This window comes from Apostichopus japonicus, chromosome 9 (assembly GCF_037975245.1).
Source record: "Apostichopus japonicus isolate 1M-3 chromosome 9, ASM3797524v1, whole genome shotgun sequence".
Classification (NCBI taxonomy): Eukaryota; Metazoa; Echinodermata; class Holothuroidea; order Aspidochirotida; family Stichopodidae; genus Apostichopus; species Apostichopus japonicus.
Genome location: NC_092569.1, coordinates 8,815,886 through 8,837,795, shown reverse-complemented (window position 1 = coordinate 8,837,795; position 21,910 = coordinate 8,815,886). Strand labels below are relative to the sequence as shown.

Genomic DNA, 21,910 nt, shown 5'->3' with positions numbered 1-21,910 from the left:
CAAAACATACATACGGTTTCGTGCATTGTGGAAAGTCCCGTTGTTTCGTCATCATAACTATATTTGTATCAGGTATTTCCAGCGTATCTGTCTATATTGAACTGAACAGAATGGGTTTACGCTTGATTAAACTATTCTACCCTTACAAGGAAGGAACATCTAGAAAAGTGAAACATATTCTGTAGAGAAAATACGCTGCACCTGGTAACACTGTATACTGTATGAAACTGTATGAAATAGGTTTAAAACGCCCAATTGTTAAAGCACTTCAATCAATACAATGTTTACACAGGTGAATTGATAGCTGACGTCAAAACATACATACGGTTTCGTGCATTGTGGAAAGTCCCGTTGTTTCGTCATCATAACAATATTTGTATCAGGTATTTCCAGCGTATCTGTCTATATTGAACTGAACAGAATGGGTTAACGCTTGATTAAACTATTCTACCCTTACAAGGAAGGAACATCTAGAAGAGTGAAACATATTCTGTAGAGAAAATACGCTGCACTTGGTAACACTGTATACTGTATAAAACAGGCATCCGTTTACACAAAGAAGAAAAGGTAAGAACTGTACCATTGTGACGTTTGAGAATATGTCAATATTACTAGGCTATAATAACTGAAGATGACATACGCACTTTTAAAGCAAAATTGTGAAAGTTGGTATTGTGATGTTTTCCAACTTTATGTAGGCTAATCTCATGTTATCGGATCACTGTATAAATGTTTGTCATTCCTACTGCATGCTGTTATATATTCCATATGAATACTAGGGTTCATTATTGTAAGACTGCTGTTGCTTTTGCTAAATTTAAAGTGGTTGTATCTGCTTCTGTATGAAATGTTCAAAGTCTGTACTTGATTGCTTAAGTTGGATCATTGCGTGAGGTTATGACTGGTTGGATATATTCATCTGATCTCCAATCTCATCCACTGATGAAGCTAATTAAACTATCGATATAGATTAAGTACAGTAGTCATAAATAATTCAATCCCAACCAAAAATGACTGCATCAAATAACAGTCATAACCGAATTCCTAAGTTTGTGGTAACATAAAATTATTTACAGCAGAGTGACTGTTATTTTACAAATTCTGCTGATGTCCCGAGCGCCATTTATTATGTAACTGTAAGATTAAGACTTTCTTTCATACTTTAAATCACTTTCAATTCCTGTCAGTCTAGTCTTCTATCACCCGAACTGCCAAATACGGTATGCTGTAGTGGTATTATCTCGTCAAAAATAGTAGTGTTTGTAATGTTTGCACGCCTTACAAAGGAAGGAAAGAAAGGAAGGAAGGAAGGAAATTTTCAAACAAGACACTGTTCTACACTTTTTTTTTAAAAAGAAGTAAATATGAAATAAATATAATGTATTACCTATGCCACATCCTTGTTCAGATGGAGTGTATTGATAATTATCGAAAAAAAGTGTGTTTGGATTTGCTTTCATACAGAATGGACGTTAAACATGGTTTCTGTTGGAAGTGTGATACAAAGTTACGTAGACGTGGTACCGTCAAATGCAATTCGTGTTGTATTGCCGAATACTGCTCTAACCGATGTAGTAAGGAAGACATGGTTAGGCATGGAAGCATCGAATGTGTGAATTGGTCTCCCAAAAAATGTGGAAATTGTCGAAAGATCGGTGCCAGGAATGAGGTAGGTATATGACTTATACAGTTGCGAAACAAATCTGGCATTTGTATATTTTGTTGGTTTCTCAAATTAAACACGGAACGGAGAACGAAGACACGAGATGAGTGGTTCCGAGTTGAAAGTTATAATGAATACCTCCTAACCAGGATGCAATTTATAATGTAAGGTTCACGGCTACATGTCGAACAACTGTTAAGTTACAATCTTCGGACTCCATCCTACGTTCCCACACTGTTAAAACATCACGTAAATTATTGGGGGAAATTTGGACGTAATATTACTATGGCACGACGTTTTTACAAAAAAAAAAGAAATACCAACTGTATACAGTATTTCTTTACATGAATATACCGACAAAAGTGTAAAGTGTTAACGTTGATTCAGTTGGTAAACTGTTCTCTATAAAGAATATAGGTATATAGAATATAGGAAAAAACTTACGTCACAACTCCGTGGTCATTGTGAAGATAGCAAGGGTAACCTTTCCTCATACTAATGCACTTGTACCGTCAGTAGACCACAGTATGTGTAATTAACTCAATGGGTAATAACTTTGCCACTCACTTCATATCCTGTCTTATGAAGTGTTTCGATGGTTCCATAATTTAGGAGTTCTTTTACTTTCTAATGTTTAACCGCCACGTTGGAAATTTTCTCCAAATATGTCCGAGTTAAGTTCAGCGCACTGATTTATTTCTTTACGGTCGAGAAACGGCAGGAGGATAACTCTGGTTTCCAGTCTCACTAGGAATCACGTTCAAGATACTTATATCTGTTTCATCATCATTATCATAATCATCATCACCATCATCATCATCATCATCATCATCATCATCATCATCATCATCATCATCATCATCATCATCATCATCATCATCATCATCATCATCATCATCATCATCATCATCATCATCATCATCATCATCATCATCATCATCACCATCACCACCATCACCACCACCACCACCATCATCATCATCATCATCACCACCACCACCATCATCATCATCATCATCATCATCATCATCACCACCACCATCATCATCATCATCATCATCATCACCATCACCACCACCACCACCACCACCATCATCATCATCACCATCACCACCATCACCACCACCACCACCACCATCATCATCATCACCACCACCACCATCATCATCATCATCATCATCATCATCACCACCACCATCATCATCATCACCACCACCACCATCATCATCATCATCATCACTACCACCATCATCATCATCATTATCATAATCATCACCATCATCATCATCACCATCATCATCATCATCATCATCACCACCACCATCATCATAATCATCATCACCACCACCACCATCATCATCATCATCATCATCATCATCATCATCATCATCATCATCATTCATAGTCTACAGTTCTTTCTTAGCCCACTTTTGATTGTTATAATTCTCAACTAAAAAGTCTCTTTACCATGTATTATACATATAAGCTAATCTTGTTCTTATTAGTCTTAACTTTGTTTATGTCAGTTTTGTTATTTGCATTGATTTGTTATTTCTGATTTTGCTTTGATCCTTTTAATGCTTTACATCTTTAATTTACTTTTCTAAACATTTTTCTCTTGTCCCGTCATAATCGTTATCTTTATCGTTGTAGTTATTATTGTTATTGTTGTTATTATTGGAAATCATTAATATATATTTCTTTTTTAACTCTGATCCACAGTGTTCCACTTGCAACTCTGTTTGGTATTGCAACAAAGAATGCCAACTGGGTAATTGGAAAGAGCACAAGGCTGGTTGTAAAGAATGGCAAAGAATTGTTTCAGGCGTAGCATCCAGACACATGCTAATACTGCACGAATATCCCTTCTACTTCAGCAATTCCTTCCCAAATGATCTTTTATATTTGCAAAATAATGAAATGAAAGTGGCAGAGACAAGTTTTCAGAAGAATTTTAATATTTTCCTACCAGCATGTGGTGACTTACGTCAAGTAATACAAACCGTTCATTCATTGCCCTTTAGTTTCAAAGGTAATCTTGAGTTTGTATTAAACGACATTGATCCGTTTGTTACAGCTAGAAATGTTCTCCTGCTATTTCTAATGACCACTTGTGAACAGGAGAAGGCGTCAAGTATTTCTACTATTTGGCTCTCCCTCCAATTGTCTGGTGAAGATTACTCTCTACTACAGGAAACACTGAAAAGACTTGTTGTGATGAACTCGGACATGTTGAAGAAGCACACCGAAGGTATGGTTGATGTCGGTATAGGATGTTATGATAACTTGCGTGAGGTTTGGAACGAATGGGGAAAACTCCCCTGTCGGATTGGGGATGAAAGCTGCATAAAAGTTTTAGAAGAGAGGAATGACATTTTTAATGCATCTGAAAAAATAAAGAATACCATGCCATCATTTTTTGACGATGTTTCCACACGGCACCATCCCTCCATGAGGAAGTGGTTTCACAATGGCATAATACTTCCAACGCAATATTCTGATGAAGAGTTAATATATTTCAACCCCACTTTCACGGGAAGAGGAAAAGTAAATGCTCGTCGGGGCCAGTCACCGTCGAGCTATAAATTTGTTTACTGTGTAAGATGGGACTGTCTACCATATCAAATATGGGACTATTTGGAAATGGTTAAATTTCATTCGAGTGATTCCATCACAGAAATGTGTCACGTGTTCACTACACATGTTGTCAGTAAATCTATGAATATGATGCGTGACAAGCGACTATATTTCAACATCGCGTGTGAAGATTTTCTCTTCTTGGGATCAGTGACTTCAGAATTAGACCACAAAGCAGGCTACGACCGAATCTTTGCCTCTAATTTGATCGATTATCACGGTATAGCCACTGTGGTTAACGTTCTTGAGCCATATCTCAATGAGACGAATCCATACGCAGTTCTTCTCACTGAAACATTCAATTGGCATTTTGAAATAGAGGGTGCAGTTTGGGAAGCTGACAAAAACAAACTGAGCTACGACACCCTAAAAAGTATTCCAAATATGAAGAAAAGTTCTTATTGCGCTGAATACTACGATAATACGTTATATTTCCTCAGTTACTTACGGGGTGACAGATTAAATTGGACATTTCTTCCGGTGTGCAGAATTCCTAAATTGTCAGAAGTAAGCATTTGCTCTGGTTTGAGAATGAGAGACTTTCGTAAAGAACGAAACCATGTTGTTCCCTTTTTCAACCGAATAGCAGCTCGTCCTATAAACGTACTGACTGGTCTGGTCAGAACACTTGAATGGTATCGCGAGACATAAGTCTACAAGAACAAATCAATTATTTGGGGGGAAAACCGTTTTCCCTTTACGACGAACTTTGCAAGCATATGGGAATATACAAAGTAACCTGTTTCACTTCACTATATAAACTTACACTGATCTTAGTTTGTTGATATAGACACTGCTTTGCACTAAATATGCCTTTATCCTTTCCTATGTTGTATACTGTGTGTAATAGTTTGACCATAAGGGAATTCTCCCTTATTTGCTATAGTCCATATAGCGGTCGGCAAAAGCCCGCTTTGGAATGTCTTATTTAATTGCTACAATATCGTATCGACATCAATTCACATGATGCAAGTTTCCATTCACACATTTTTCAATAAGAGCCCAACTTGACTACAGATATTTCAGTCCTGTAGCTTCCATTCTTTGCAAGTTGATATTTGATATAAGTATGTGTGCTCCTGCATGAGTAAAATAATATCTATATAGCTCCATCCCTGGAGTGAGGTCAATGTATAACTATTTGCTGCAATTCAAATAAACTAAACCTCACTGCGAGCGCATATTGCGATTAGCAAACCTACAGTGTGAATAATCGCTGAGATGTGACTATACTGAGATGTATATACAACCACAAATGCTTTGGTACAATTTTGTTCCCCATTGTTTCATCATTAAATCATATAGAATATTTAATTAGCCATATTACTTAAGGTTGGCTCCTACAAGTCGGAAGTAGTCTCCAAACACATTTAAATTATGATGTGTACAAGGAACGTAGGAGTTTTTTCGGCTATAGAATGGACAGGAGTTCTCGTCGGTCAATTCATTAGAATGAATTTAAGAACGTACCAGATTCTGATGGCTTTATCAGCTAAAACTGGTAAATGTGAGTACCTGTTAATCAGTTAGAACTGATGTGTGTTATAGTTTCATACCATGTGTTTCATTTATGACAAGCTGCTGCTGAGAAGGACTTACAAACAGAAATACTAAACACAAAATCCTATGCATAATGATTGAATGGACTAACCAGACTACTCTAAAGGTTTCGCCAATATTTTTTGTCCACATTTTAACAGAATGTGGTTGACACTTTGCTGCAAAACGCTTAAAATCTGCAATTTGAACCATCTTTACAAGGTATACTTACTAACCGTAGGGACAGTTGTTTAGACTCCTAATCAGTCATTGAATTAGTTGAAACAGCCTTTGAGTAAGTAACTCGTCTGTTAGTAAGTTTTCCACAGTAGCATCTGCTGACAGGTCTAAGATGGGTTACGATGTCGTAACACTCTTCAGTTTATACTCTCTTATTTACAGTACAAACTGATCAAGCAATGTACATTGGGTAAAGAACATGTAAAGTTTCCTAATAGTGAAACCATTCCTTAACGTGAATCATTAAATTCCCATAGTTAGCATCTTAAAATTACCAAGTGCAAGTTGTGGCTAAGTAGTGTTTCATTGCGATGTCAGCTTCTCATCATCAGAAGTCAATTATAATGTGAGAGTGTGCGATGTCAGCTTATCGTATGCAAGATGCTATTTCTTCACGTGTACCTTGATTTGTAGCAGACTTTTGAATAGAAAGAATTGCAAATACTGTGAATATTTTAGTTTTTAAGCTGAGAAGTAACACATTTCCAAATTCAAAAGGTAAACATGCTTATATTTTTATGCTTCGCCAGAATATAACCTGATGTAGTACAATCCTGACGACCTATCACTTATTTAGCTTCTTATACTTTAAATCAATTTAACATCGCTCTTAGATTTGTAAGCAACGTAATCAACATATTTCAAGACTCTTCTTTTTACGATTTTTCACTTTTGTAACCTTTATTGGTATCATTTTCTCATGAACTATTCATATTCTAGTTAATTAATTTAATAATTATATGAAATTAAATTCCCTTCAATTTTTCATTATATAACACTAACAGTTAGACTATTCAGACGTGGTAGGCAGTAACCCTCTTCATCAACATTGAATGTGTGGATAGGCTACACACTATAGTAACACACATTCAAAGACGAACTAATTTAATAGCAAAGTTTTAACGTCTTGAAATTGATTTGTTCATATTTGGTTCATAGAATGTTAACTTCACTTAATTCTCTATCTTTTTGGTAGTCATCAGTTGAATTATACGTACTATGTGAACTTGCCAATACAATCGTGTACAATACACTACGGACACACAGTATAGGTCAAGATTATGCAAGTCTTAAGACTTGCATAATCTTGACCTATACTGCGGGTAATTACAAAGAGTGTCATTTGTTAATCAAAAAGATGGTACTTAATAAATACTCATATCAATGGAAAGGGAATTTTTATCATCTTTTGTTTGTTTGAGAGGTCAATGTCTGTATTCTTGGGGAGTCATTGTGCTTTGACTAGAATACCCTCAATGGGTGATACCGAGTATAATACTCTGTGTACTCGTATTGACGAATAGAGATGTAAATTCATTTATTCATTCCCTTTAATTAACAAAGATGGTTCTAAACAAAAGTTATCAAGATTTAACAGATTATAGTAGTCGACAAAGTAAGTTGATCTACTATTTACAGCAATGTCGAAGTCAATAGCATGGATATATGCTGGGATATGACCGGGAAAGAAATAATAGTCCTAACAGTCCAACAATGGACGTATTTTGATTTCTGCAAAGAGAGAAGTGCTTACATGAACTGATTTGCGGTAGCGGCATCGGTTCTGTTTGCTCTCGTGACCATTAGAAAGCTAGAAAATCATCTCTGACAGAGATCAAATTATTTTCTTCTGAATGCATCATTCAAACCTTGGTGGGAGTCCTCGGGATATTTTCACTTTTCAGATATTGTTTGTACTCTGATAGTTATTTCGAAGTACAAAAATACATTTCAGAGAGGAATTTAATGTTACTGGAACGTTTTTGAAAGCCCCAGTGCGATTCAGAGGAGAAGGCTCCGGAAGCTGTTGCATTTGATGTATTTCTTGCTTTTTTGCTTGCTTCTTTGATTTTCCAAGAAAGTGCACCCCACCCCAACTCACACACATACACACACTTTCACTTTGCGGAAGCCCATGAGAATTGGTCAGCTTAACCCTCCGAAGCATGTTACGACTATTTACAAACGATTGCAAACCTGTTTGGGGGGGGGGGGGAAATCGCTACCCGCTAAAAAGCCTTCATCGAGGTATAACAACTCTGTGTATTCTAGATGCATCCTTGTTCGACGAGAACAACATACGTTCGCGACTGGTGCACCATTTGGGCTGTACCTAATCAAATTGAAAGTCACATCTATCAGCTGCTTTAAGATGCACATAATATAAAAGGAAACAAACAGCAACATGAAAACACACACTTGTATTAATGCAGAGGGAAGAAAGTTAAACGAAGAGCAGTCAGAAAACAACTCGATTCAATTCAAATAGATGCAGCTGTTACGGCACTAAAAGAATTGAGTCTGTGAAAGAAAGTCCTTGTCTCCGTGGATTCCATGTAAGGCAAAATAAATAAATTAAAATTAATCCCGGTTGTTTTTTAATAATTTATTATACATCTGTCATACCACTTATATTCTCTCGGGCAAGTGCCGCAGAGAATATTTTGAACGCAAAGTGGGAATTGAATCTTGGGATGACTCTCAGTGTGATAACTTCAAACTTGCAATTTGATGGTAGCATACGCCCATTAAAAGCCCCGTTGACTTACCAATTAAATCACAAAAGTACTGTGGTCTCTAAGTCTAGATAGAAGTTTTTACTAGCTAAACGCTACCCATGATGCATCACCGGATAGCTGACAAGTTGGCCTTTCATGGCACCATCAATATTCCGTATGATGACGATGTAGATTTTTTGGTATCCGAGCCGAAAGTTTTCGTCACTTGTAAATAAGCCTCTTCACTCAGTAGTAAACAATTTTCCTACGCTGCTCCTGGGAGGCCTAGAGGGGTCTAAAATTGCCTCAATTGACCCAATTTTCTCACCACATGTACTTCCATTCATATTCTTGAACATGCAAGCCACAAAAAAATAGATCATGATTAATAACAGGTCAGAAAAGATGTTCTCCTGCTGCTTTTTGGCACTTCGAACGGATGGATATAGACTCCAATAGGAGTATGCCACCTGATGCCCAGGCCATCGGCATAAACATTAACCTGGACCGACTATGTCAATGAGGAGACGCGCCAAAAAACGTACCAACCAGGGAAGGTCATGTGACATGCTCCCTTGTAGCACTATACTTATAACACTCCTTGAATATGTACATAACGATCACTAATGTCATGATTGAATAGCTACCACATCCCTTGCAAACTGCAGCTGGAAAGCACGCAGTTTATCAGAAATGTACACAAATGTACATAGAAGAAGCAGACGACAGGATTCGTTGTTCCTTGGCACAAAAGGTCTTCTGGCCGTTTTTGCACTTCACATTGGAGTGACCGCTGTATGCAATCTATAAGTCTCTGTCAGTAGACTTTCGCATAGTAGCCGGGGTCTATGCAGATCAAGCTTTTTTGAGACAAAAGGTGAATTTCAACAACGTCATCAACCGAACATAAACAAATATTCTCAAATTTACGGACAACTCCAGTTATTGTGGCGTTCTGTTATCTAAGGAACGCTCGATTCTCCGAACTGACAATGAGTTAAATAATATGATAGTAGCACCTGGAAGTACGTCACATAACCCGCCATGGTTGGTTTGTTTTCGTACTGTGGAGTGATTCTTCCAGGACATTTTAAATTAAATTCGATGTATCAAGCTGGAGTGGTAGGTACCCACTAGACCTTCGGAATCAAAGAAATTTTACGACTTGCACATTGCATTGTATGTCAAATGAAACTCGACAAATCAATTTTAAAAGAGCTGTTATCGAACTGTTGTGATTTGTAAGAATGTAAGTAGAAGTAGAATTAATATCGCATCGCCTAAGTTTGATTTCACATTGTAGAAAAATGTGCGGATCCAGTTCCACGATGACCGTAATGAAATCACTGCCTCTCCAGTTTGGCATAGGTATCTCCAGTTTGCTAGTTCTTGGGGTATGCCTAGTGACATTCTGCACATTAAAATTATCCAAACTTTTCGGAATAGATAATACCAGGATTAGGCACTGTAGTTGCATAATTAACAGTGTTATGTTTCTGTCCCATGTTAGCCTAGCCAAGGCAAGAAATTTCGGTACTAATTTAGAATCTGTACCATTCCTAACCCCTAACCCTAATTCCTAACCCCTTACCCTACTTCCTTACCCTAACCCCTAACCCTACTTCCTAACCCTAATTCCTAGCCCCTAGTAAGCTTTCCCATTCATATGGCACAGATTATAAAGTTAGGCCGAGATTTCTTGTTTCTAAAGATCTGTGTGATTTCAAGATTGCATCTATTCGCCCAGCAGCCTGCTATGAAAGAGAAAATGCCATGTTGCTCACATATTAGCAAGACAAAAGAGGAGAAGTGCCTCCATTATCCATCTAGCTGCCAGTCGAAAAAAAAGGATGTTATTCCACTGGCAACTGGATGATCATGACTAACACTCGCAATTTGCACTATTTACACCACATGCCCGGTGAATAAGAAAGTGTCATGTTTTTTTTTCCAACTAGACTAATAAAGACAACTGCCTTGTTATTCATCTGGCTGCCATGTGAATTACCTGACTAATTTTCTTTTTGAACCTGCTTCTGGACAAATGGAATCCTGTGCTGAAAGCTAACATACTAAATTTCTAGATTAATTAAATGTAAAAATTACAAATAAAGTTGTCAAACGGTTTCCTGCAGACAAAGGCATGTACTTGATAACAAAAATAAAAATGGTACACTTAACTTGGAAAGTAGATTTTGGTTGTAGTACTGTTTGGAATTCTGAATGTGCCACCTAGGCTATAGAAGTAGAAGGTCTTGCAAGCACTACAGGTTAGATCTGTTATTCACCCCACATTCAAAGAACATAACATTGCCATGTATCGCTTGGCATTTTGTTAACCTAGTCTGGAAGTAGTGTGCTGTGATTGCCAGATGAATAGGGAAGTTATGTTTTCACTTGGTTTGGAACCAAATCCACACAACATAAATGGAAAATGTCATAAAATCAATGCTCAGAAAGTCACATTAGACATAACTAGGCATTTTTTATGAAAGGAAAATATTTCAAGTTAGTTGTGGCAACCAATTTTTGCAAAGTTTGGTACCATAAGCAGTCGGAAGTTCTGTCCAACTTATAAATAAAATCCAAACTAATTAGAGAATCAGAGGTACTGCATTCTAAATTGCATTTTCCAGCATATGAGTGCATTAACACAATATATATTTTCAATGACTGTGAAAATTTAAGATGTCTTTTCACATTTTATTTGCTTCATTTTGTGTGCTGTTCAACAAAGATTGTGATCATAACACTTACTGTAGTTGTTATCAAGTTGTATGAGTTCAGTCTCATGTTCAGTTGATATTGGTTCAGTCACCAGACAAGTCATTTACTAATTTGCCTTAGTCAAGACATTTTCAAGTCATTTCAAGCCAACATAAATTAGTCAAATCAAGCATCTTCATGAGCCAACCGGAGTCGGTAGTTTATTAGTCATCATGAGTCACTTAAAGCGTGATAACAGATTGAAGATAGATTATATGCAAAGATGGTATCCTTTCAAACCCCTGTACTGTAGCATGTGCAGTATTCAAATTGCAAGTCATCCTTTTTATCATGACCTTTTTTGTATGGAGTGTCAGACTCCCAGCAAATGTTAGAGGCTACAGTATTGTCCAATAGCTTCCTTTGTTTGGTTGTGCACACAAGTTTACTAGCATGATTGTATTTTGACAAAGATTAACCTGACTTATTTACATACCTGTTCAGGGCCTTGCTCTTTGTAGTACTCTTTTTATCTTTCAAAAAGAAGACTGACATCCTTTGCTTTGTCTTTAGCCCTTGTCTTCTCTGGAGTCAAGTAATGTTCCAGTTTGAGTGAAATAGAGTCGTTTTTTTGGGGGGGGGGGGGGTGAGAAGAGTCAGATCATTTTTGCATTCTGACTTGACTGGTCTGTTGAGTTTGAGTCAGTGTCATGATAACATGACATGACTAGTTGGTTGTCATCTGATAGTATCAGTACCAAAAGCTGGATGGGTAATCTTGGTCTGGATTTAGACATTTTTAACATATTCTTGAACAAAAATGTTGATGAAAACTTACAGCAGGGTTACAATAAATTAACACCATCAGAAAATACTGTTGGGTAATATCCCTTACCAATAACTAGTTGGTTGCTGACATCAAACTTTCCGTGAATATGTGGGTTACACTCTCATTCTTTGTACACACCAGCTTTCACCTGTGCTAACTGTATGCAAAAGATCTTTTTCGGATTTTTTTCACTCACTATGTACAGTACCTACTGTAACAGAACCAGTTGGCAGTTTGACTGCATACCATATTGATATCAAATATGAAGAAAATACAGTATGTGACATTTGTTTCCATGTGATTTCTGTGACTCCTTTGTTTTCCAAGGTTGTTTACTTTGCAAATAACTTGGAATTTAAGCACTATGGTTTCTGACACAAAAGGGAAGGCAAAGTTGTCATATCATAGAGCAGTATCATGGAAAACTTTATTCAAACTTGTAATATTGGTTCCTTGATTCTACCAACTGCTCGAGAACACTGATCATCTGCACAAATCACGGCCGTACTAAACGGTTAAGTATGATTGTTTACTCTTCTCCAGGTTGCCGCAGTAGCAAACAGCCTCCTTACCTGAAAGATGCCTGCAGTTAAATGTCATGGTGTGAATATTGACTTCCCCTTTGAGCCTTATGACTGTCAAAAGGACTACATGGGGAAGGTCATTGAATGTCTCCAAAAGGTGATTAATTTAATACTTAAAGTATGAAATATTACAGGGCAATGTGTAAGTAGGGTCCATATAGAGTAGAACAGTAGAATCAATTGTACACTTATCAATGGGATCTCGATGGGCTAGTATCAGTATGATGCAGTCAGTAAACGATACATCCACTGTATAATCTTTACACTCCAGTCAGGGCTTCATTTTTGAGAAAATTTTAAAGTTGTCCTTCAGACAACCTTGCCTTCATATTTGGTTTTCCAAAGAAATTTTTGCTTGTCCAAATGAAAGCACATGAATTTTTTAAATGGCGTGCCTTGCGCAAGAGCGGTACGCAATTGATACTAAAATGTATCGATTTAGCATTGTAGGTGAGTACCATAACATTAGGCTACGCAGGCCTAGTCTATCGGCCGGAGGCTTTAGTCTTACTCTTAGTGACTAGTCTTAGTTGGAGATCGACAAATCTTTGACAGAACGGTAGTGTAGAATCTACACATTTTATTTGGTGTATGTTACTGTTCATGATTAATCATGTTGGGTTGCGGGTATTCTCTGGTATCGAAAAAAAGGATTTCCGTAATCGTTTCCAATCATTTCCAAGTTTTGTTAGAAGTGTTGAACACTTACGGCAAATAAGCAAGCTAGTCGTCCATTAGACAACCTAAGCAGGGTTTTAGGTTGTCCAACGTGATTTTTAGTCAGCTCTGATGATCAGACAACCGTTAAATTTGAGCCCTGCCCCATTGCTTGTAAATTGATCTTGATATCTAGATGGGTGCCTTCTTTAATCTGCTGTTAGGCCCACCCATAAATATTATTCAGTAACATTAATGTCAAATGGCCCTATGTAATGTTTAAGGCCACTTGGAATCATCAAACAGTGGGGTCCACTGACAGTATTTGGGATAAATTCTTACTGTAGTTATTGTTACTCAAACTGGTAGCATACAGCATTTATATAGACCTTTAATACTGTTCAGTACAGTTCTTAAAGTTCTCTCCTATTACCCATCTAAATGGGAATTCAATCAAATTCCCTGTCCTCAACAGCAAAAATTTGAGAGTCTCATATCCAAACAACTAGAGGTGTTATATTTCAAATTGCTCAACTAAGCTGAAATAATGGTTGGGCTTAGGTGAATGTGAAGTCTCCTCTGTGGGCTGTTTCTTTTAATGCACCTTGACCCTGTTGGTCAATGCTAGCTAAGCCATTGACCACATCAGTGTATAGCATCAAAAGACAATTTGATTTCTTATGGAACGCAGAAAGGGTCAACGTGAGGCGCGGCCACTCAGAGATGGCCGTCCACTCAGAGGCCTAAAGGGGCAGCCTCCTTTTAACAATTGATTCACTGCAATCAAGCATATCTGCCATTCTTTTGTTGCTGAAACGGATTTCACAAATTCCTCAAGTTGTATATATATCAACGTGTTCATCTATTTTAATTTGTAATTTCAAATTCAATGAACGACTATGAGTGTCGAGTGCAAGTGGTCAAAGCAACTGGACTCTGTGATTGAAAAGTTCAAGCCCTGCCCTTGATATAATAAACAAGTTTGGCTGTCACTCAAATGGACAATCTCTGAGACGACCATCTCTGAGCGAATGATCTCTGAATGGACGATTTCTGAATCACAACCATTTCTAAGTCACGACAGTTTCTAAGTCAAGACCGTTTCTGAATGGACACTTCCCGAAAGGTTGGCTGTGTTTGCGCGGAGATAGCATCTCACGTTAAACGGCGATTTCTAAGAGGACGGCTGCTTGCATTTGAACTGTGATCTCTGAGTGGACAGCCATCTCTGAGTGGACGGCCATCTCTGAGTGGACTGCGCCTCACGTTAACCCTTTCCGCGTTCCATAATATCTTCCATAACATTCTACTGGGGCTACTTATTTTTGACAGTCATTTTTGCAGTCAGGAAACTTATTAAATGCTGGAAATTTGTCACAAATGGTAAGATAAATTACAAGAAAAAATGTGAAAGTTGAGCACTTACCTCTGCATGATGTAAATCTGAGATGTAACCCTTTCTATTGATCACTTTCTCAGGGTGTCAATGGAATTCTTGAAAGCCCAACAGGTACTGGTAAGACCCTCTGCCTCCTGTGTTCAACCTTAGCCTGGCGCCATACCTTTATTGCTCAGCAAGAACTGGGGAGGGCTATGAACAAAGATGAGCTTCCTCAAGATGCAGAAAGTGCAAATTACAGACAAACATTGATGAGTGAACTCAACCAAGGGGCTTCTGGCTGGGGTCAAGTCTCAGAGGAAGGTATTAAGCAAACTGTTCATATTTTAATTTCTTTTGTTTAACTCTTCTCTGCCTTAGGTACTAGGTAATGTAAGAAACTGTACATTTTAAATGCCTTAATCTCTACTTTTGTATCGAGGCAAAACAGGAAGTAAAAACAAATGCTGCAAAGCAATGATAAATTTCATTGCTATTGTTATATTTTACCTGGATACTGAATATATTTATGAAAATATTCACATTTATTGTTTATTACAAATTTGCAATCAACAACTAGATAATTACATTTCCTTTTATAGGTAGATTTATTGAAAGACCAAAGATCATTTATGCATCTCGAACCCATAGTCAGCTAACGCAGGCAATTGCTCAACTCAAAGACACTTCATACAGGTAAGATTGGAAGTGAACTATCTATCAGTGGTTTATTTTAGCATATTTTTTTTGTATGTTTTTAGGATATTGCTAGTAATTTCAAAGAGAAGATGCTAAAATGCAACTTACAAGGCCTGGAAAGTGCCATTTCCAGCGTTCTGGGAGGCATTTTCAGCCAAAACTTTCTTGTACGCTTCGCGCCAACACATGGTGGCGCAGCGCTTAGATAGTTTTCAATGCAGAATCTACGGCTCTGATAGTTTGCCTACAGGATCGCCCCTCCCTTGGCAAATTCCTGGCTACGCGCCTGTGTTAAAGCAAACATCAATTGAAATAGGAAATAGCTTCACTTAACTGGTTAATTGTAATGTCCATTATAGGAATGTTTATAACCTGCATTGTGTCTTGTATGAATTGCCTCACGTCAGTATGTCTTTGTATCTCTGTTGCACTTTCAGACCTCGTGTTTCCGTTCTTGGTTCTCGAGAACAAATGTGTGTTCACCCAGAAATTACAAAGGCTGAATCAAATGCTGCTAAGGTAAACACTCTGCATGGGCTTGTCTGATATTAGGAGTTGCTAACTGTTGGCATGTTTTGTCCTGCTGCTTTAAGCCTTGTCGCATGAACTTAAAAACAGTTCTCAACATCTATGTACAAACATCAAATAATTTTATTGACATTCAGGCTGTTTTGTACTGCTACCTTGCTGCCATTTTGAAAACCATTCATTAGCCTGTTACAATGTTTACTAAACAATTTGTTTTATTAATTACATTGTTGTAACAGCCTCTTAGGTTGCTAAGGACCAATTGTGCCTTTCTTTTTAAATATTTTGGAAGTCATTACATGGTTGTTTAGTTTAAGATGCTACTTTCTGAAATCTTCATAAATTGACCTGAATGAAGATACCAGCTCCCATTTGAAACTCTGTTAGGAAAGCTTCCTATAAGAAATAAAAAAGAAGTCAGGAGTTGGGACTAGCAAAATTAGACACTGTGGTAACCGTTCATCATAGCTAAGGTAAAGTAGATTCAATTCTTACACAGAAATACCCATGCAGAGAATGCTATCTTTTACCTTTGATTACCAAAACTTTACAGAATGAGTTAACTTTGATTGAGGGATTAAAAAACTAATTGTGTATCTCGGAAAACTGCTTTAAGTTCAATTATCATTTGTTTTGCTCTTCTTCTGATCTGTTCATTTCCAACAGGTTCATATGTGCAGAGCTAAAGTGACTTCCAGGCTGTGCCACTTTTATAATAATTTGGACCGTAAGTCAAATCAGTCAAAACCTTCATTTGAAACAACACTTAAAGGAGTTCATATTGGTTGTGAAATGACTTTGTAAGTAAATCATGTGTTACCCGAAAAACCGAAATTAAATTGAAGCAGCATTTACATATTACTCTACTGTCAAGAAAAATACATTCCTATAAACTACATGATACCATATTAATATTGCAGTAACAGAACCTCTGCAGAGCATAGAAAGATGCTTTGCCCATCTGATCCATATCAGGTCCTTGGGAACATAAACCCTTTTACCCACCTTTTCACCCATACCAGGCCCTTGGGAACATTTACTCTTCTACTTGTTATCAATACCAGGTCCTTGGGAACATATACTCTTGACCCCTCTTCTTATTCATACCAGGTCCTTGGGAACATATGCCCTTGACCATCCCCCCCCCCCCAAACACTTCTCATCCATACCAGGGCCTTGGGAACATATACCCTTATCCTCCATCTCTTCCATATCAGGTCCTTGGGAAGCATGTCCTTGTCCCTCAATTAAGGTTTAACTTACGTTGGACAATCTATGACTTGTCAGTACGATATCAATGATACTGATGATATATTGGATTGTCTGACCATTTATAGGGAGAACAATCTGCCATACTGCATTGAAAATGAGTTAGGTATGTCTTTTGCTTTAACATTGAATTTATTAATGCCTTTCAATGTTTAAAGTATGGAAACTCAGTATAATATCTGAATATGTCATGTAATGATGGATTTTTGATTGGCTTGAAACTTTCTCTGTCTCTCAACCACATAATGAAAGCTTTCTTCCCACCGTTTGTCTATCAGTGACAGTGCTTGCTTTTATGGATATTTCGAGCCTGAATTTTATCCCATTTGAAAAATCTGTAACATGGATAATAGCCAGGACGATAGAGTTGGATATTCATAAACTACTCACACTCACTACTAAGCACAGACTCAAAAAACTGACAAGACATTGACTCACACACACACATATTGACTCACACACACACATTGACTCACACACACTTTGACCAGGGAACCCAGTCCACCATTACCATTCCAGGGGAGAAATCTCTCAGAATATATTACTTGAAGGCCTACACTATGAGCTAACTGGACTCTTGATATCATTTAGTTTGGTTGCGTGTTAGCAAATTAAACTAGGACTGACTTTCATCCAAATGATGTATTCATTTATTATGACAACAGGACTGTGAGATCTTTACCTGTAGCATATTGGTTCAATACATCATGTCTTTAAAATACAGCAGGCTATGTAAATGAGTATAGATCTATTAAAGTACAGTATATCCATACATTCTCATAGTTTGCAGCTGGGTGTATGCATTGGACTGTGAGAAATTGTCTTTATTTTCATGTTTGCAGACAAAAAAGGAGAGAAAGAATTGACTGATCAGATCTTAGATGTTGAAGACTTGGTGACTGCTGGGAAAAAACATAAGTAAGAAGCATTCCGTGACGGTGTTTGAATAAGTAGGTCTGGATGAGAATGGTATCGTAGAACATTACAAGAACATGGACAATTAGAGCCACATTTGTTCTTCAAGAATGCTACAAAAGGGAGAGATCAAGGATATAATTGTTCCAGAATGCTGTGTAAAATGTGGAAAGAAAAATACTTCAGCCAGTTAAGTCTCCTGTAGACACAAGATTTGCTAATTTATGTCGTTCTAGCCAAGAGGAAAAATAGAGGGCGATGTTGTGAATTATCTTGAACGTTCAACATCGAATGTTATGAAAAGGGCCGATATTGTTAGCTCTTATGATAGATCAGTGCAACTGACTGTCCCTTGGACTTGGAATTAAAGGTATGAGTGAAAGTTTTCTAAATTTTTGTCTGCGATTGTAACCTAACTACATCCAGTTGTTCACAGAATTTTCTTTTTTCCGTTTGCTTTTCTGCCATATCCTAAGGTCAGAAGTTGTCTTTTTCAGTATTTCTTGAGTAATTCTATTACTCGATTGTTTCGTTAGTACTACTGTACACCAACCAATGTCCGAATGATAAAGTTTTACCGTGAATAGATAGATTTAAATACTTCCTATACAATGAGAGAGTTTTTAACCAGTTCATATCCGTAACTTGTTTCCAGATTCTGTCCATATTACATGGCAAGGGAGCTGAAGACCTCTGCTGATATTGTTTTTATGCCTTACAATTACCTACTGGATCCAAAGGTAAGAATGTCACAAACTACCACATAACATTAATTATGCCATACTCTATATTATATGTTAAATATGGGATGTTTTATTGGGTTTAGTAGTTTGAAAAAAAGCTTACCAGCCTTTTAAATAAAGTGTGTTCTTTCACTACATTTGTGCATCCATGTGTGCATTGTGAATGGATGAGGTCGTTGGATCTTTGGAGATTGTGAGTTATATTATTCAAATAAAAAGTTAAAAGGTGGTCTTGTAAAAGTTGGTTTTGTTGCCTTAGATATATATTCCAAATAGTGGGGTAAAAACTGGGTGTATCATTGCCTTCTGTGGTTCCCACTCATTATTGTACGTGCATCACCGTGACGATATCATTGTTTATGGAATATCTTAATTTTCTAGTCTGTTGTCAATTATTGTTTTAAAATTAGGTGAAGGTTGTCAACTTTGCCTTTCATTTTCCTGCTTAGATTGAAAACTTTTGCTTTTGCAAATTCAGATCATTTGGAATACCTTCATTTGATTTTTGTTTCATGACTTCCAATAAGAAAGCTTTTGTTAAAACCTCTGGTTAGATCCAGCATCATATTACCCTTGTGTTTGTTGACAAAGGAGTGCTTCTGTGAGGTAGCAGAAATAACAGTATTGATATTATTTGTTTACCTTACGGAAGTGTCTTCTGTCAAGCTTCTAAGTTTATTTTCTGTGACCAGTTAACCCAGCCTCAGGTAGCATGACTGTAATAACTGGACTGAGGTATACAAAGATTCCTAGTGAACAAAGCCAAAGTTAAAAGACTTCTTTGACACTCGAGTCAAGTAATACTCTAATCCATTGAATTCTGAGTATCGTGACAGAGAATATGAGAGCAGAGAGCTGCGAAGATATCATTCAAAGACACATGTTAACTCTTATAAACTAAATTGGATCTTTCTTGTTTTTAGGCCAGGAAGATTCATGGTGTGGAACTTCAAGGCAATATTATCATCTTTGATGAGGCTCACAATGTGGTAAGACATATGACACAGATTCAAACAGCTGTGTACTCTGTTCCCTCACTCTGTTGAGGCTCACAATGTGGTAAGACATATGACACAGATTCAAACAGCTGTGTACTCTGTTCCCTGCCATCTCACAAAGCTGTCACAACTGTTCACAACTTTAAATATTCTGCAGCTTATGAAGTTCTTTAATACTAAACATTTTAACTTTTGGCATTACATTTTTTTTAATCCTTTACTGCACAATTGCCACTGTCCTGTAAGACAGCATTCTGCTGGATACTATACTGTGCTAAATCAATTTCACATTTGCCTCCTTAAAAAATGTCTTATTTGGATGTACAGTAACTGAAATATGATCAATGAGTGGACTGACTGATTGCTCATTATCTCAGTCAGTGAAAAGATGTTCTGATGTTGTAATAATTGAATATTTAGTTTTATATGACAATCAGTGTTCTTTAGTTTATAATTACAGATCAAGTTTTTACACATTGCATATTGTTTACCAGGTCTAGAACAATCAACTAAGTTCCAATTGTCAAGTTTGTTTTATTAAGATGTAAACCATGGTTCTACATTTGCTTTCAATGGTAATATATAAATCAATGGAAATTGGTTTGTGTCTAACCCAATATTATTTCATTTCCTTTTCCAGGAGAAAATGTGTGAAGAATCAGCATCTTTTGATTTGACCTCGTTTGACATTGCTTCCTGTATCGAGGTGGTCGGTCAGTTATTAGAGAGGACAACAGAAGTAAATACCTTGAATGAGCAGTTTAATGGAGTTGAAGGTAATCCCTCTTTCATAATTATAATTCATAATCATGGACGTTAAATATGAATCTAAGAGACTGACTTCGGTCAGCTTGCGGCTTGGATAAACCAATGAGGCTTCTTCGCGAGTTCCTGCTTGCAGGAGGATCTAAAATACATACAAACACGCATATATACATACATAGTCTATCTATTTAATGATCAACTTTAAGTTGGTTTGAGTTTGGTTTATAACCTTCTAATATTTTGACCAGACCATGAAATATATTAATATAAATGGATATTACCAGCAGTGTAGGTTAATAAGAACATGGTAAGTCAGAGGATGGTAAAGAATACCAACCTTGATTTGGATTTATTACAATCATTGCATTTTTAAGCTGGATTTTGTTTCTGGTTTAATTATGTGCAACTCTGATCACTCCTTGTAATATTCAGTTATAATTGGATTTCCCTCAATCAAATAACGAGATGTGGATATGACCGTTACAATACTCTGTAATAAACAAGTAATTAATGGTTAAATCCAACAAACAATAGCCTCCTCCAAATTTAATGTAATACCGTCTAATTCCGTCCACAAACATTTGACATTTCTGCCAGATTTCATAATTCTTGATGTGATTTCAGTAGATATTTAGTATTACAGATTCTCTAGGTACTTTACCTTTCTTTCATAACCAACTTGCATAGTAGTATAGTTTCATCAAAATAGTTGGAAAGTTAACCAAATTTGTAGTTTCTGTTTACGTTGTTTTCCTTCTTTTTCACAGATTTTAATTCTCTTGATGTCGAAGATCTTGCAGTTTTGAAAAGTGTGTATATTTAATATCTGGCTTTGTTTTGATTTCAAATTAGTTAAGTTGTGAAATCATAGGTTGTTTCATATAATTGTCTCAAGTATAAGCAGATGAAAATAAATAACTTGAAGTTCTACCTCAAACAAATAAGTAATTAAGTTTTACCGTTTTACACAGAACTCACTAATCAAAGAAACAATGAAAATTTAACTTGATACTTTGCCAAAGTATAGGGCCCCATTGGAAATGGGCCGACGTTCTGTGAGCCTAATGGGTTTAGCTCCCGTTAATCTTTTCGTTCTTTTCAATTCCGTCCTATTTGGCCATTATCTGTTTGCAATATTTTTGTATTTGAACAATCTAAATGCGACTAAAGCAAACAAACAAAAAAGGTGGTATTGATGATATTTAGTTTGAAGTGTTGGTTGATTTGGCATATTCCACTTTATATATCATGTAGTTCATATA

General features: G+C 36.8%; 2 protein-coding genes across 5 annotated transcripts in view; both read left to right on the top strand.

The window, feature by feature from the left end:
- The first annotated feature begins 343 nt into the window (after window positions 1-343).
- Window positions 344-4,978, top strand: LOC139973705 (uncharacterized). The gene is made up of 3 exons (XM_071980545.1): window positions 344-567; window positions 1,465-1,669; window positions 3,386-4,978. Exons 2-3 carry the CDS (start codon window positions 1,466-1,468, stop codon window positions 4,949-4,951), a joined length of 1,770 nt encoding a protein of 589 aa, XP_071836646.1. The 5' UTR covers window positions 344-567; window position 1,465; the 3' UTR covers window positions 4,952-4,978.
- A 4,571-nt stretch (window positions 4,979-9,549) lies between these two features.
- Window positions 9,550-21,910, top strand: part of LOC139973396 (regulator of telomere elongation helicase 1-like) — a 56,280-nt gene continuing 43,919 nt past the window's right edge. For 2 of the 4 annotated variants that reach the window (XM_071980048.1, XM_071980045.1), the window contains exons 1-11: window positions 9,631-9,826; window positions 12,656-12,793; window positions 14,833-15,055; window positions 15,334-15,427; window positions 15,868-15,949; window positions 16,625-16,685; window positions 18,070-18,145; window positions 18,798-18,882; window positions 19,809-19,874; window positions 20,524-20,659; window positions 21,416-21,457. In XM_071980048.1, the coding sequence (XP_071836149.1) occupies window positions 12,692-12,793; window positions 14,833-15,055; window positions 15,334-15,427; window positions 15,868-15,949; window positions 16,625-16,685; window positions 18,070-18,145; window positions 18,798-18,882; window positions 19,809-19,874; window positions 20,524-20,659; window positions 21,416-21,457 (967 nt within the window). In that variant the 5' untranslated portion in view covers window positions 9,631-9,826; window positions 12,656-12,691. Of the gene's footprint in view, window positions 9,827-12,655; window positions 12,794-14,832; window positions 15,056-15,333; window positions 15,428-15,867; window positions 15,950-16,624; window positions 16,686-18,069; window positions 18,146-18,797; window positions 18,883-19,808; window positions 19,875-20,523; window positions 20,660-21,415; window positions 21,458-21,910 lie in introns of all 4 variants that reach the window. The other 2 variants (XM_071980046.1, XM_071980047.1) reach the window with 2 other exon arrangements.

Excerpts from the sequence above, each read along its gene's own strand:
- LOC139973705 (XM_071980545.1), top strand. The coding sequence starts at position 1,466 with ATGGACGTTAAACATGGTTTCTGTTGGAAGTGTGATACAAAGTTACGT. Across the intron at positions 1,670-3,385 it reads AGATCGGTGCCAGGAATGAG|TGTTCCACTTGCAACTCTGT; the intron begins GTAGGTATATGA and ends TCTGATCCACAG.